Below are 17,851 nucleotides of genomic sequence, written 5' to 3'. Positions count from 1 at the left end.
GTGATCTGCTTTTTTTCTACAAAATTAAACAACTGATGGAACATCCTCCAAGACTGGTGATTCCATAATTTTTGCCAGCGGTTGTAGGTGTGATTGCAGATCCTTCTTGCTGTGAGGCAATTAATAACAGCCTACTGTTTATGTTGAAGTGGATTAAAAGCAGAATAACCTCAGTATAACAGACTGGATAACAAAGGTAATCACATACAACATCCAGTATACTTTATTTTACATGTACTTTACATGACACAAAAATACTCATCAGTGGACACTAGCAGTGAAAAGACTGGATACAGCTTCTCAGTTGTGGTTTTTTTCTTTATTTTCATGAGTATTTACATTGCAGATTCTCACTGAAGGCATCGAGACTATGAATACAATACAACTGATGGTCCCAACCCAAGGCAAGATGTTGCACAAATTAACCTTGACAAGACACACCTGTGGAGTGAAAACCCTTTCAGATGACTACCTCATGAAGCTCATCAAGACAATGCCAAGAATGTGCGAAGCAGTAATCAAAGCAAATGGTAGCTATTTTAAAGAATCTAAAATATAAAACATGTTTTGACTTATTCCACACTTTTTTGTTGACTACATCATTTCATGTGTTCATTCATAGTTTTGATGCCTTCAGTGAGAATTGGCAATGTAAATAGTCATGAAAATAAGGGAAATAAGAAAGTATATCCAAAATTTTGACGAATGTATTTTCGTTAAAAAACACTGAAACAGTATTAGACAGAGTTTGAAAAACAACATTTAATAAATTATATAACTGATATCTGAAGAATATTGAGCCATAATTAATACAAAATAAAAAACAATTATTTAAAAGGCATTTCAAAACGGGTGTCCACTTTTTCTCTCAGTCCTTCCTTCAAGTCGTGGTCTGCAATGAGTCACTTTCCCATGAATCATCCTCATAGCAGAATCAGTGCATTTCTCACCTTCAGTTCACCAGAGTTTCACATACCTGCTCTTCAATCTTTACGCTTTCCCCACATTTATCAGGGTCCACACACTTCACTGCAATCACAGCTGAAGGGGATACTCATGAACAGCAGGTCTACAGGGGATAAACAAATTGTACTTGTACAAGTTTAGTATCTGTTCTTTGTCATCTTGTTAGTGTCTTGTTTGTGTTTCAGAGGTTAGTCCAGTCGTTTCCAGTGGGATGGAACGCAGCGACAAACTTCCTCACTGAAGAAGAAACCTGGTTCACACCTTCTCCTTCTTACTTCACAGGGCGGTCTGAGACAACTGTAATGACATGACAATTAAAAATCAGGATTTAACTCTAAAACTAACAGCATTCCAGTGCTAGTCAAGGAATGCATTGATTTTGAAGACTGGTCTTTCTTCACCAGTACAAAAAATTGGTCACATTTACATTGCACAGCACCAAAGTCATGACCTGAGCATCAGACAGATTTGTTTTTATCTCTGTGGGTTTGCTGTTGAGTCTGTCTTATTCATAAATGAGTGCACAGAAAACCCAAAATTTAGCATTGTTGAGCAGAGCAAAAAGTATTGTTTAATCCTTGCAAGAGGAGGAACAAAACATGGAAAATATACATTTGTTTTGAGATTTCTTCTGTGGAAGTTTGGCTTAGAAGTGTAGTTTGTCTAGCAAGTATTTCATTATACATCCAAGTATTGGAGAAATGCAATTTCTATTTTGAGTGACAGGATCCTCAGTTTCCAAACAATTAATTCTGGGAAGAATGTGAATTTGCAACCTATATGGAAATTCATGAAATCGGACACAGTCGTGATCCAGTACAAGACAGAAGATCATCAACATCAACAGGGTCGACCTTTGGATACAGTGAATATCTGTGCAAAATACCACACTGGCATTCCATCTGCTGTTGAGATATTTCAGTCTGGACAAATAAGGTTAAATGATCAACCATTGGTTATTGCCCAGGTCTCCATATCTGTTAGCAATGCTACAGGTAGCAGATAAAGCTGGCAGTTCACTACTCCAACAATATGTCCAAGACTAGTGGTGAGACTAGCTGTTGCAAAACTTAACAGGACACAGCAGAAATCAAGACAAACCAAAAAACACATGGAATAATGATACTCGGAGTGATAACTACCTTAAACCCTGTCTATCTGTGCTGAAACTACAGCATGTTTCAGTCTTGTGCTTTCATTTTAGTGGTGATGCTTTTTGGACTTATCTGTTACAAATTACATCTTGTGTTCTTCATAAGTAAAGTCCATTATCCTTTGGTTCATATGCACAATATGATCCAGTTATCATATGATGTCATTTGTGTTTTATTGTAGAAAGCAGGCCTTTCCCTCAGTGTTATCCCCACATTACCTGTGTCTTTCGCCACTGTCCTATATAATAAAGCTAAAAAGGCCAAAAAAAAATAAAAATAGAAGAAATGCAATATCATGTATACACTAATATTTCAGTTCATGCAATTATTGCCACTACAAGATGCAACACAGGTCAGTTGTTTCACCATTTAAATCGGTACCACAAAGAGTCAGTACAACAAATGCAAAGTCAGATGTGAATGCCATCTAAAGAAAAAAACAATGCTAGACGCTGTTGTAACTCAGTCTGATCAGGCAGCTTTGTGAAGCCCATCGTCAAAAATCTATTCTGGATCCAAACGTGGAGTCTTCAAAAAGTTTTCAAGAAAGAGTTTTCAAGCAGTCTTCAGAGTCTAACGCGAATAATGTTTATTCAATACAGAGGCTGTAAGAACAAACATGAGCAACATCTTCAGATTTTAACTGACTACATTAAGTGATACATGGTCTTTTACACTTATGCAAACTTCTTCTAAACTCTCCTCTTTCGTGCTGGAAGGCCACAACCCATCATCTTAAGACCCAATCAGGATGTATATGGTGTAACTGTATCAAAAGTTAGACCACCTCTTCTTTTTTATTTCTGCTAGGTTGGCATTATTTCTGCTTAGCTCAGCATGGCCTAGGTTTCAACTTCCCAATGCAGACAAAGAGAGGGCATGCACTTCTGGTCTCATTGCCTTATATGGGCTCCATGAGCTTCTGTTGGGTTGCCTCTTTCCACAGAATTATTTAGTGTACCCATAACTTCAGTCAAGACATTAGGTCATCCAATCTTATTGTTTGCTCTTAAATTTGATTTACACATCCTATTTGTCTGATTTTAACATTTGTTCAATCTTAAAATGCCACAACAAGGCCTTTGCAAATATTACTCCATACGAGAATGCTTCAAATGGCTTTTGTCAGCTTTTTGAAATCATTTAATTTTTATGGTAGATGTGTTCAATAAAAAACAAAATCAACCCAAATCACTGTAGAATGATTCATCCTTATCAAAAATAGTTACTCGGTTCATCTGGTGAAAATTCTTGTCATTTTTCATATCAGAAAAACAGAATTTTGCAATGTTGTTTTTCTTTCCCCAAATTGTGCATTATTACACAGCAATCAATTTGAAACCTGATTCCAGAGTAATGTTGAGATCTTATTCCTTAAAACTATGACAGAAAATTCGCTACAGACATATTATTCCATACTTTAATTTTAATTTATTCAAATTGGGACAAGATCCATGTTAGTCCGATCTGTGTTTCCTTGTCCTCCACCTCCCCTTCCCCTCTTCTCCCGTCCTTCTAACTCTTCAGTCCCTCTCAACTTGGCTGGCCAGTGACAGATGGGTCCCTGCATTTGAGCAGGTGTAAGAGGCCAGACTAATCCCCTGGCCAAAGTATACCTGGGTATAACCTGGCCCAGGTCAAAGTACACTCCGTGGTTCAAATTGGCCTAGGCCAGAGTATACGCTAGGGTATACTTTGGCCTTGGCCAGTTTATACCTGTTGACACATAAAGATTAAGTATGTAAAATTTTAACTGTTAAGTTATTTTGTGTTTTTTTGTTTTGTTTTGTTTTACAAAGTAGTATGCTTAGCAAGCAAATCAGAATATACCCTTCCAGGCAAAAAAAAAAAAAAACATCCCATGTAATCTGACATTACATTAATCCAATGAAATTTATCTCAATTTAAGTACAAAACAATGCAAATAAATCAAACATTTTAGGCAAAATTTGGCTGCCAGTGGATCAGTGGTTAGCACTGGTGCCTTGCAGCTAGATGTTCCCCGATTTACGTCCCAGCCTGGGATCTTTCTGCATGGAGTTTGCATGTTCTTGTTCTCCCTGTGCATGCTGTTGGTTTTCTCCAGGCACTCCGGCTTCCTCCCACAGTTCAAAAATATGTTGAGGTTAATTGGTGACTCTGAATTGTTCGTAGGTGTGAATGTGAGAGTGATTGTCTGTCTGTATATGTAGCCCTGTGACAGACTGGCGACCTGTCCAGGGTGTCCCCTGCCTTCGCCCGAGTCAGCTGGGATAGGCTCCAGCACCCCCCGCGACCCTAGTGAGGATAAAGTGGTGTATAGAGAATGGATGGATGGATAAACACTACACAGCCAAAATTACATGGATGGCTGAATATTATACTCATAAATGCAGAATATTTTATTGGGTAAGATTTTCTGCTATTTTAACAACCTCCATCTGATTGCTTTCCACCAGATTTTGGAATCTTGCCTCACAGATTTACTCAAAGTCAGGTGTCCAGACCTGCCAACCTTGGCGAAATATTTTGTGTACCACTTAATCTCACACAGGCAGACACGCAAACACGCATGTGCATGCGCGCACACACACACACACACACACACACACACACACACACACACACACACACACACACACACACACACACACACACACACACACACACACACAGCTCGTGCTCATGTCGATAGGAAAAAAATACTCTCGGTGCTTATTTCCCTGATATGACATCGTATTTTCAACGTGAAAGTAACGTTATTAACAGTACATATTTGCCAAAAGACACACACGTACACTCACGCGTGCACACACACACACACAGAGACACACACACACCATTTTACCGTTTTAACTGCCAGCTGCTGCGGGTGGGGGCACAGGGAACGGGGAGGAAAAAAAAAAGAAAAGGGAACCGGGAGAGAGGCGGAGGGAGGCAGAGGACAGGAGAGAGCGGGGGTTCGGCAGACTCGTTATGCTCCGCTTCTCTATGATTGGTTGAAATTCCACCACTACTACACTGCTTCAGGCATGAGTATTGCACGTCCACATTTCTAACAGCACTCACAGATGTCTGCAGCTTTTTGAGTAGTTTAATGAGGCGGAGCGTACCAGCGTATTTTGATGTCAAATTGCGTACCTGCTACGCAAAATGCGTACAGGTTGGCAGGTCTGGGTGTCTTCATGTCGAGTGATAAAACCAAGTGTGTACTTGGCTAAGCAAGGGAGGAATCAAATCAAGTCAACTTTATTTATATACAAATTTAAAAAAGCAACCAAGGCTGATTAAAGTGCTTTACAAGCTCAGAAACTGTGAGGAAATCGATGAAGTGGTGTGGCAGAGCTGAAGTCCACAAACAGCATCGTTACATAGGTGTTACTCCCTTCCAGGTGTGTGAGGGCTGTGTGTTGTGTGCGGATGTAATGGTTTATTTATGGAGCACAAATCAAGTAAATCTTAATTTAAGCACAAAACAAAGGTAATATAAATAGATATTATACTGAAATCAGTTATACAGCAACAATTGAAATTAACAACAGCCAGAGTTGAACTTCTTTGATAATCTTTTGCATACAGCATAATTTTGTCTGAATCTGCAATTGTTTTTCCTTTGATTTTAACTTTTTAATCGTAATCAGCTCAAGGACAGACTAGTTATGTTCTTTCATAATAATTTGCTTGCTCAGCATACCACTTTGTTAAAAAAATACCCTAAATAATTTAACAATTAAGAATTTAACATGCTTAATCTTCACATGTCAGTTGGTATAAACTGGCCAAGGCCAAAGTATACCTCAGGGTAAACTTTAGCCTCGAAGGGTATACTAGGCCTAGTCCAGAATATGAGCCGGGGTATAGTTTGGGTTAATGCGGCCTGTTACACCTGGTTCTGCTCAAGGTTTCAGCCTGTTAAAAAGGAGTTTTTTTTCTTTCCACTGTCGCCTTAAGCTTTGCTCTGGGGGTTCAGGCCAGGTGGGTTCTTGTGTCTTGAGACAATCTAAACTGTAACTGGTGCTAAATGAATAAAATTGAATTGAACTGAATTGAATTGAAATTGCTGTACTATGTTCCTGTAACCTGTAACCTTCATTATCGCCTAGCTTTGCTGCTTGACAAACACTAGCTACTGTCTGTGTTCCAAAGATCAAAAGTTACATCAAGGGTTAAGATTTCAAAGCAGTAAAAACTAACGCATTTCAAAATACCAAATGAATTATCGCCCACAGCTTTCACTGGGGCTAGAAACTGAAGAAGTATTTATCATTTTACTTCTGATGCAATGACTGGTCTTTGAAGTTGCATTAAGATCCCATTGTCTCCTGATGTCAGAGGATTAGTCCCAACTGGCAACAGAAAAACTGCTTTTAACCTGGAAACATTAGTTCCTGTCTCATATCTTGTAGCTTGTATCTGGTCAACTTAAGCCAGTCTGAGCCTCACTGTTCAAAATTCAAATAATTACACAGTGTAGGTATGAAAGCCAAAGGAACACTGAAATAATTTTGTTTTTTTTATGTATACTTCATCAACATAAATAGTGTAGCACGATATTTCTGGTGCATTCAGCTGCACAGGCTGTCTCGTGGTGGATGACAGAATATTTAGTCATGGCTATTTCAAGAGACCTATCAGTCCTCAAGGAAATACACAGAAATTTTCAAAATAGACACACAACATCCTTTAATCGCATGCTCATGGTCACATACACTCCCCTCCAAAAGTATTGGAACAGTGAGGCCAGCTCCTTTATTTCTGCTGGGTTTGACATCAAACAGTGAATAGGAAACAAGATCAACACTTCAGCTTTTATTTCCAGGTATCCAGGTATTTACATCTGATCTATGATACACAACTTAGAAGGTAGCACCTTTTGTTTGAACCTATCCATTTTTCATATGAATAACAGTACTTTTCTGCCCTGAGCTCTCATAGGAGGCGGTCACATTTTTCCACTTTCCGTCTCTATCTCTGTTCTTCTCCCTACACCCTTATGTTTTCTGCTTGCTGCACTTTTGTCTCATCTCGTCTGACTTGGAGCGATCGCTTGGCACTTGACCTTCGAAACACCGATCATGGAATTGATTAGCTGGTCTCTCAACACGACTGACAAGATTGTCGCCACAAAGAGCACAAGCCAAGGGGAGCCTACCTGCCCGGATGGGAGTTTCACCTCTGGTGGCCTGGGGGAAGTGGAAGGGGATCATGTGCCTGGCACCCCTATCCGTGGAGGATGTGGAAGATGTTTATATATTCGGATTTGTGATGACAGGCCTGCTGATAATTGGCTTGTTCACGGGCCTGAGCTTCTGGAATAGAAACGACGTCCAAACTCTGCTGGTCTTCGCAAACGATCAGATCAAGGCTGCTGGTGACCGGAATGACGAACTCAAACGTAAGATGGACAATTCGCTTGGTGTGACTGTTGATTTGAGTCGCAAAGTGGATGCCATCAAGGTGAGGATCGCCACAGCTGAGGTCTAAAAAAGTTGAGAGCAGCTAGGGGGAAGGTGAAATTGCTCCTCTCCACCGCCTAAACAAGAAGGATACTGATGTAACATTCTGGCGCCCCTGGAACGATAACAAAGTCCTCTGGAAGTTTTTCATGGCCAAGAGATAGCTCTCCTAAATCCACCTCCACTTTCCCAAGGACACCTGTTGACTTCTGGACCGGTCCATCCAAGGACGTCTCCATAGCAACCTGCTGTGTTATCATACTTCCACCCTTGCGAACTGAGACACTGGGGTCTGGGACAGAAGGAGATTGGCTACATGCATACATGCACACTTGGACTCATGAACTGAGGACTGAGCTCACATTCACACACACATGCCAATCCCCGCCTCCAAGCCGCCTCCACAAGCTTTCCACTCGCGATGCACAGTAGTCAGGAATCCCGTGCGCAGCGCTCTACCGTATGGCGCAGCAGCTGCATAGGAGACCGACTACTGTGCTGAGCTCCCTGTCCCATTACCCCCCAACTAACCTTGTCTAATGTCATGCTTTGCTTGTTGCGGGTTTGTTTTTTTTAGGTTCCTTCTCAAATCGAATTTCCCAACATTGGAAGTTTCATTTGGTATTACAAACCTTTTTTTTACCCTCTGCTATCCCTACCCAGATCACAAATGTCTTTGTTTTTCCTTTTCCTCAAGAGAGGCAGCGCTCCTAAAGGTGGAGCAGCCCGAGCTGCCATTGGCAGGGAAGCTCAAATGAAATTTCATTGTATATGAAAGTGTGCAATGACAATAAAGGTTTGATTGATTGATTGATTGATTGATTGATTGATTGATTGATTGATTGATTTAAACATGTGACTGACAGGTGTGCTTTGTTGCCATGGTGTGTCCTATCACATTGATTGTTCAAACAACAAATAGTGTTCAATGTCTACATTCAGTTTCAAATTTGGGTTTTACCTGTGCAAACTGAATCTATGGTTAAAGGTATAACCAACATGAAAGCCAGAGAGCTGTCTATGCATGAAAAACAATCAACTGTGAAGCTGAGAGCAGATGGAAAAATCAATCAGAGCTATTGCATTAACATTGCCAAAGCCAGTTAGACCTTCCAGAAAAACACGGGCAAAAATCCTTGATTCCGCGGGCTAAAATCCTTGATTATGCGATTATGCGGGTTTTTATGCCATTTTATGTGGGGAAATTGCGGAAAGTTGCAAAGTATGCGAATATTTGTGAAATATGCAAAAAGATGCGAAATATGTAAGAACTGGGAAAAAAGGTGATTCTTCTCCTACATCCTGCTATTATGCTACCACTAAGTTGTTGTTTGAGTCCTTTGTGTTCAGCAAACCTTTTGCTGTGCTTCTTCTTGGAGAAGTGCTGCAACACGGTTGATTTTCTTCGGTGCTCCAGAACAATGTTGCACAGGGTGCAAAAAAGTTTCCCCCCACTTTCGTGCAGTAAATCTGGGTACTGTTTTGCCTGGTCTCTGGCTGAAATATTCGTAGGTAAATGTGATCTTTGAGCATCGGCCATTCTTGTTTTTTGTCTCTGAGCGCTGCGCTCAGTGTTGCCAACTCCTCAGTAAGGAAAGTCACTGTTGGCTGTCCTAAAAGTCGCTAGAAGTTGCTAAATGATGTCATGGCCTAATTTGCATATTTCCCAGTTTGCATGTAATTGTAATCAACGTTGTAGGAGAGAGGAATAACGTTGTGGAAGAGACAAAAGTGAGTATAAAACACCCAAAATATGTTTTTGTACTACAGGCTAAATGCTGTGGTTTATTTTAGTATGACAGTGAAGAAACATTTTCATTTATATCCCGCTCAGTAAGTCTGGATGGGATTTGTAGTGACTTTGCGCATGCGCAATTCATCTGCCGTCTGGCCGCGGAGTGATGTTCCTCTAATCAGACACTGGGACTGCTCAACACGGTCTCACGGGGATTCGTGAAACTGTCACGTCAGTTTTTGTTTCAGTTTCGTGCGCACCAACACGATGTCGTCATGTTTTTCGTGCTGCTCACCACGAGCGAAACCCGCTGTGGTAATCACATCTGAAAGTGGTTTATACCGGCGGATTCATGACGATCTAAGCTGTCCATCGGCGTTTGCGGCCGCCGCTGCGGCCGCCACTGCGGCCGCCGGACATTCTTTAGATTCCTATGCAAATTAGGCGGATTCATGACGATCTAAGCTGTCCATCGGCGTTTGCGGCCGCCACCGCGGCCGCCATTGCAGCCGCCGGACATCCGGCCGCCATTGCAGCCGCCGGATCACATCTGAAAGTGGTTTATACCAGCGGATTCATGACAATTTAAGCTGTCCATCGGCGTTTGCGGCCGCCACCGCGGCCGCTGCTGGGGCCGGATGTCTGGCGGCTGCAATGGCGGCCGCGGCGGCGGCCGCAAACGCCGATGGACAGCTTAAATCGTCATGAATCCGCCTAATTTGCATAGGAATTTAAAGAATGTCCGGCGGCCGAAGTGGCGGCTGAAGCGGCGGCCGCAGTGGCGGCCGCAAACGCCGATGGACAGCTTAGATCGTCATGAATCCGCCGGTATAAACCACTTTCAGATGTGATTACCACAGCGGGTTTCGCTCGTGGTGAGCGGCACGAAAAACATGACGACATCGTGTTGGTGCGCACGAAACCGAAACAAAAACTGACGTGACAGTTTCACGAATCCCCGTGAGACCGGGCTGGACTGCTGTGGGGTTACTGGACTGACAGCCTGTGCTTTGGGAGGGGGAGAAGCTCACAGTAGCACTTGCTGCTCGTTGAAAACAGTAACTGCAGAATGATCCGAGTTTTCCTGTCAGAGTCTCCAAAATGGCAGAAAAAGTCGCTAGAATTGTCGCTAGTCACTTTTGACAAAAAAAGTCGCTAGGGCGCTTTGGAAAGTCGCTAGACTTAGCAAGAAAGTCGCTAAGTTGGCAACACTGGCCGCGCTCCGCATCAGCTTATGCTTCTAGTGTGTGTGTGAATGCGCGATGACGTCAGGCCGGGTGTCACATAAAAACTCACTCACAACTCCATTTATATTGGTTATAGTTTTCTCATTTTATGTGGAAATTGTGAAAACAAGCGGGACCCACACATTTCTCCTTTTTTTCGTGGAAAATATGAGATTCTTGCGGGAATTATACACTGTTTTGAGGGGAATAGGCAGCCTTTTGGGAAATAACTGACCCCCGAATAATCAGCGGCAATTTGGTGATTAATGCAGGAATTCATGCGATCGCATAATCGTGTTTTTCTGGAGGGTCTAGCCGGTGCAGTCATTTGGTATGTCCTGAAGAAGAAAGAAACCACTGGTGTACTAAGTAACAGACATAGAATGGGTAAGCCAAGGAAAAGAGCAGCAGTTGACAACAGAAACATTGAGAGCTGTAAAGAAGGACCATAAAACAAGTGTTAGTGACATCAGCAACAGCCTCCACAAGGTAGGAGTGAAGGTATCACAATCTATTGTTCATAATAGACTTCATGAACAAAGGTAAGGGAGGCTACACCAGAAGATACTGGAATTTGCCAAAAAGTACAGAGATGAGCCTCAAAAAATTCTCGACCAAAGTTTTATGGGCTGTTGAGACAAAGATGAATCTTTACCAAAGTGATGGAAAGGCTAAAGTCTGGAGAACGAAAGGATTTGCTCATAATCCCAAACATACAAGCCAGTATGTAACAGTGGAGGTAATGTCATGACTTGGGCTTGCATGGCTTCTTCTGGGACAGGCTCATTCATCTTTCACTGATAATGTAACACATGATGGCAGCAGCAAAATGAACTCGGAAGTCTACAGAAACATTTTGTCTGCCATTTTAAAGAAAGATGCAGCCACACTGATTAGGAGATTCTACATTGTGCAGCAGGATAATGACCCAAAACACACTGACAAAACAACAAAGGAAATCAGGGGAAAGAAGTGGAAGGTTTTCGACTGGCCAAGTCAATCTCCAGACTTTAACCCTGAGCTACATTTTACCTGCTAAAGAGGAGACTGAAGGGAGTAATCCCCCAAAACAAACAACTGAAAGGGGCTGCGGTGAAAACCTGGAAAAGCATTAAAACAGAAGGATGCAAAAGTTTGGTGATGTCAATGGGTCAAAGGATTGATGCAGTTATTCCAAGTCAAAGATCTGCAACTAAATATTAAGTTGTGTTCACTTTAATATATTTTAAGTCTATCTGTTCCAATATTTCTGTTCACCTAAAATTTTTGTGCTCTGTTACAAATAAGGCTATCTCCTACCCTGTGCATCAGATCAAGATGTAAACACCTGGAAATAAAAGGTGAAATATTGATCTCTTGTCTCATACTGATGTCAAAACCAAATGTTTTCAGTCTACAGCAAAAATAAAGGAATTGGCCTCCCTTGAAGGGGAGTGTACACCCAAGTGCCAGAATATACAGTAGATGCCTACATTTCCACTCATGCCCTGCGACAGACTGGCCGCCTGTCCAGGGTGTCCCCTGCCTTCGCCCGAGTCAGCTGGGATAGGCTCCAGCACCCCCCGCAACCCTAGTGAGGATAAAGCGGTGTATAGAGAATGGATGGATGGATGGATTTCCACTCATAAATCACTCTCAAACAAGGTCACTAAGTGTCACCCATGGACAGGATGGATGGATATGTGTATAGGTGGGTATACTTTCTTCTGTTCATAGAGAAGAAACAGTTAGTTGACAGATTGAAGAAGTCATTAGCACTCTGAGGTCTTGTATAACACATCGGGTTAACTGCAAAAACCACCAAGAGCTGTGCAGTGTTGACTATTGGAAGATGATGCAACTGCTGACAAATAACTGATAAAAATAGCCAGCTCAGTCTGTGGTTCTCCCCCTGGACTCCATTGTGGTGGTGGGAGAAAGGAGGACTCTGGTCAAACTGTCCACTATCATACTAAACACTTCCCACCCTCTGCATCCGATTGTGAACTCATTAATAAGCGACAACCTAAGTATAAGAAGGAGCGTTTCCGCAAGTCCTTTATTCCAACATCTGTCAGACTTTACAACGCAGCCTTATACACTCAAAAAAATCAACAAGGGCAGTTGTTTGATTAATAAAGTAGAAATATGTTTAAATGAAATGAATTAATCATGTTTATGTTTACTAAATGATTTGTTCTTGTTGGTTGTACATGGTTTCAAAGAAATTCAAACCAATTAAATTGATTCATGTGAGTCCAACAAGAATGAGATTAATCAAAGCAATATGACTCCAGTGGTCAGCTACTGCGCATGCTCCATGCCCCAAGGTCTCCTGGGAAATAACTGAAGAATCGTCAGGTCCTTTCCCGCTCAGTCCTTTGTTATCTTCGCTCTTACAAGTAAGTACTTTATATATTTATGCATGAATTTATCCAGTACAAAAGTGCGAGCGCTTATCAGACGTTTGTGGGACATTTCCGCGTTGTATAGTTTTCGTTAGCTTAGTAATTTTGTCCCTCGGTTTTCACATGCTAACTAGCTTAACTTTGCTTCGGCTAATTGTGCATTTATTACAGTGGTAAACTATGCATTGAAGTTCTGGTATTTGTTTAATGTAAAGATGCCTTGTGCTAAATCACGGTATATAAAAGTTAAACCGTCAACACAATCGTTAGTATGACAGAAACGAGTGTGTTGGGGGTGCGGAGGCGGATTGGCGCCAGGGCATAGACAGCTGCGTGTATTTAGGTCTGAGGGATATTTGGAGGTGCAACTGTCAGTCCTAAGGTATGTTCATTGTAAAATTGTAAAATGCTTTATTTTGTGTGTCAATTTCATTTGCTCTGACCCATCCAAACAAATATCAGATATTTACAATAGAAACGTTACAGCTGAAACAATTCCTGGAGTAATTCCATTACTAAAATGCTGAAGCATAATTCTCTGCCTCCAGGCTTCGTTTTATCCACTACATACGATACTATATATGCATGATACAGCGCGGTTGTCCACGGACACAGCACCAGCGACGCCGCGCTCTGAAACCTATTTATTTCATTTGCTTGCGCCGGGCATCAACGGCATGCCGCTGCGCCAAGCAAAGCCTCAGCGCAGCAGGCAGATCGGTGAGACCGCAGGCTCGCCGTGGTCAAAGTTCAGACTTGTTTAACTTTGACTTCTCCGCGCTGTGACGTAGGAACGCGGCATCTCGCCTGCTCGGAGGGCAAAATGGAGGACCCCATGGTTCTGTGTGTCCACATTTCCCCAAATATGACTTAACTTTATGGTTGAATTGAGACTGAGAAATGTTTCTGTAGCTGCTGCCCTAAGAAATATAAGTCCTGTTATAAATGCTGAAGATTTTAAAACAGTTATTTTGTTTGTTTCTTTCAGACATTGAGTGCAAGTCAATCTGTGTCTCTGTATGATCATTTGTATGCACCCTGTTTTTTAAATGGTAAGTAAATACTTTTGTCAAAAAAATGTATTGCATGTACACATATTTACACATTTAAAGTTTATAGAATTAGAAATGCATTGAAAGCAAAAGCTATTGATGGCCAGATGTAGTATGTACATAATATTGACCTATTGTGTTGCCATGACAACACTGCGTTGTAGCATTATCGCATGGTCAGTTTGTGAATTAAGTCATTTGTTAGATTAATTTTGCCATTTCCTTACCCCGTTTTGTCTTGTTCTTTCAGTGAGGTGTATGTGGCAGTGCAGACATTGTGACACAAGAGAGAGAACTAGGTACAAATTACTTAAACATTATAAACTATACCATCATTGTGGAAGAGGCCAACATTATCTGTGCATAAATGTTAGTTGTCCATGCTCATTCAAGACTTGGACTGGACTCAAAGCCCATGTCTATAAATGTCATCCATATCAGCTTGTATCAACAGCTTCCAGTTCAGTAACTTTTAAATGTGAGTTGTGTGATCGCAGTGACATCTCAACAGAAAGAGACTTTTTTGTTCATATTGGAACACATCTGCGCAATATAGAAACAGTTAACTGTGTATTTAATGGTTGCTCTTTCAGGACAAATGTCCATAGTACATTTTACACACACAAAAAGAGGAAGCATCATCCACACACACTAGGTGATTTTAAAGCTAGTGTAGTTAGATTTGTGGACCCAGTAAGAGTATCAGATACCTCTGACAATGTGAGGGCTGGCATTTCTGTTGTTGTGTCAGATGATGAAGTTGAGACCGAGTCAGTGACAGAAGGTGATGATGATGATGTTCAAAGTCTTCCAAAACTAATTGAGCGAAAAATAGCTGCAATTTTGTTAAAATTAGAATATATATTTCATATTCCAGCAAAAGGAGTGGATGAGTTATTGGAAGAATTTCATTTTTTGATAAGTTCAGCTTGTGCACCTCTAACGAAGCATACAGTCACAGATATTTTTAAAAGCCACAACCTCCATGTTGATCCATCTGTTGTTGAAGAACTTGCTAAGTCAGTGTGTGTTTCCAACCCTGTGGCTAAAATTTTGGGGAAGTTTGGTCCTCTTGCCACGTCTTATAAACGAAAACAGTATTACAAGTTAAATTTTAGAGTTGTAGAGCCTATTGAGTATTACTTAACGGTTGACAAAAAAATATCTTTTCAGTACATCCCTTTATTGCAGTCATTGCAGGAAATATTGAGTTGCAAAAAGTTACTGGATAAAGTGATTGAAGAACAAATAGCTAAAGAAAACAGAGATTTGCCCGGTGATCAGCAGTTTTACAGGTCATTCAAAGATGGTAAGCATTATAAAACTAATAGTTTTCTAGCTGTTGAGGAGTTGAGAATTTGCATCAAACTTTATATTGATGAGTTTGAGGTTTGTAATCCTCTTGGGACCTCACGGAAAAAGCACAAGCTTTGTGGAGTATATTGGGTCTTAGCTAACTTGCCTCCTGGTTTTCATTCTGCTCTCTCATCAATTTATTTGGCTGTTCTTTGTAAAAGTGAGGATTTAAAGACATTTGGGTTTGAAAGGGTCTTGGATCCGCTTTTGAAAGATTTGTTAATTTTGGAACAACATGGTGTGTTCATCAGTCAGTTGAATAAGTGTATCAAAGGCACTGTGAGTTGTGTAATAGCTGACAACCTGGGGGCCCATGGGCTTGGAGGCTTTGTGGAGAGTTTTTCTGGTGAATACATCTGTAGATTCTGTACAGCAAAGAAGTCAGAAATACAGTCATTGACTGCTGCTCATTTTGAATTAAGAACCAGGGAACTTCATGAAGAACATTTAAAGTGTGCTCTAGAAATGGCAGCCTTGTGTTTTGGAGTTAAACGGGAGTGTGCTTTGAGTAAACGTCTTGCCCATTTTCATGTCAGTTCAGGCTATCCTCCAGATATAGCCCATGATCTTTTTGAGGGAATAATACCTGTGGAACTGGCTCATTGTTTTTCTCTCTTGATCTCAAAAAGTATTTCACTTTAGAAAAGCTTAACAAATTGATTCTAAATTTTGAGTATAAGTGGGGAGATAAAACCAATAGGCCTCACGCAATACCACAGACATTCTCAGTGAAAAAAAACATTGGTGGAAATGCACATGAGAATTGGTCTCTGCTTCGATTACTTCCCCTGATTATTGGTCCACTTGTTCCAGAGGATGAACCTATTTGGCATCTTGTTTTGGATCTGAAGGACATAGTAGAGCTTCTCGTTGCCACTATACACTCAGATGAGTCAATTTCTTTTCTTGAATGTAAAATCAGTGAACATCGCCAGAGGTACCAAGAGCTTTTCCCAAGCAACCACCTTCTCCCTAAACATCATTATTTAGAGCATTATGCTCTTCTGATTCGCTTGTTTGGCCCTCTTGTCCATACATGGACAATAAGATTCGAGGCAAAGCATAGTTTCTTTAAACAGATTGCTCGCCATACTAATTGTTTTAAAAACATACCATCAACTCTTGCTGGTAAACATCAGCTCATGATTGCATCTGACCTGCAGTCTTCTGACCATAGGCCAGCTTTGGTTGTAACTAGTGGCTCGTCAGTACCAATTGATGTTTTGCAAAGTGACATAGCAGTTGCTATAAAGCAAAGATTACCAGAGGTGACGGAGGTCCATCTAACAAGAAGTGTGTCATGCAGTGGTATGAACTACAACAAAGGGATGATTGTTGTTTATGGGAAATCATTTGGTCTTCCAGACTTTGCTGAAATTCTGCAAATTTGCATTTTGCAAGATAGGGTGTATTTTATTGTGAAAAAACTCTCAAGTTGGTATAGAGAACACTTCAGAGCTTTTGAAATTGACACATCACATTTGAGAGAGGTGTCTCTGATTGAGCATGGGGAACTACTTGATGACTACCCATTAGCTGCCTATTCAGTGGGAGGCCTGCATCTGGTAACTCTGAAGAGACACATAAACTTAACTGGAAAATGAGAGTAATGTTGTAAGTATTCCCTACCACATCACATGTAATGCTTCTTAGTCATAAAGTCATAAAAGCATGCTTCGTTCTTGATATGTAATTATTTTTTCAAAGGCCACATGCTATTTTAAGTTGTGTAAGATGGTCTGCTTGACCCATATCTGGAGAAGCAATGTTCAATAATGACACTTAAACTTTCAGGTGGCTAAAATCTGTCTTTTTGTTGACACATTTACAGCAGTACAATTCACTATTTCTATGTCTATACTTTACACACCCTTTCTCCACACAGGAGACAATTGCCGTCATTTTATTTAGATGAGCGATGAATACCTCATACAACCCTGCATCAAAATACACTTAACTAAGTAAATAGTATAATTTAAAAAATATAATTGAACTTCTGTTGTTATCATTCACCCTCCTGTGAATTTTTAGATTTCTTTGGGAAAAATGTAAATCTTTTGGCTTAAGAATTATTTTATAGACTAAAAAAAGTCATATGATAAGAAAGTGACAAACATGACTTATTTTATTTTGGGTAACTTTTCCCTTTCATGTCTATTTTAATGTTTATGACCATTTCACATTGTCTTCATCTTTGAGTGTTTCTTTGTTTTTTTTGTGAAAAATAAAGGTTAAATCAAAGTCCATGCAAAATATGGGAGTAGATTAAGATTTGATATAAAGCAAAATAAGTTGGAATTAAATAAAAAAACACTTTTAATGATACTAAATGATCAGATTTACTTCAGATGAGACATTCACAGGCACACTCATAATGTAAATATTTCTGTGATTACCTTTTTTAAATTTTGAAATATTCAACTTTTTTGTTTTTGTTTTTTCTCTTTTTAGGTCTTGACAATGACCCTGCCAGTAAGACTGAGGATCATCCTGGGTGAAAATGATGCCAGGAAGTTACATTTGCCCGCTGGGTTACCAGA

At 40.6% G+C, this 17,851-nt stretch overlaps 1 protein-coding gene and 1 long non-coding RNA gene across 2 annotated transcripts in view; one reads left to right on the top strand and one right to left on the bottom strand.

Moving 5' to 3' along the window:
* Nucleotides 1–200: 200 nt before the first annotated feature.
* vegfc (vascular endothelial growth factor c) overlaps nucleotides 201–17,851 on the bottom strand; it is a 242,824-nt gene continuing 225,173 nt past the window's right edge. The window contains exon 6 of the mRNA XM_051945659.1: nucleotides 201–1,263. Within this exon, the coding sequence (XP_051801619.1) occupies nucleotides 1,238–1,263 (26 nt within the window). The 3' untranslated portion in view covers nucleotides 201–1,237. The remainder of the gene's footprint in view (nucleotides 1,264–17,851) is intronic.
* Nucleotides 12,620–14,843, top strand: LOC127533208 (uncharacterized). Its single transcript, XR_007940988.1, has 3 exons — nucleotides 12,620–12,897; nucleotides 13,892–13,955; nucleotides 14,206–14,843. It is a non-coding gene; the product is annotated as an uncharacterized LOC127533208 (long non-coding RNA).

Source organism: Acanthochromis polyacanthus, chromosome 3 (assembly GCF_021347895.1).
Source record: "Acanthochromis polyacanthus isolate Apoly-LR-REF ecotype Palm Island chromosome 3, KAUST_Apoly_ChrSc, whole genome shotgun sequence".
Taxonomy (NCBI): Eukaryota; Metazoa; Chordata; class Actinopteri; family Pomacentridae; genus Acanthochromis; species Acanthochromis polyacanthus.
Note: the sequence above shows the minus strand (reverse complement) of the source record. Positions and strands in the feature narration are given on the sequence as shown.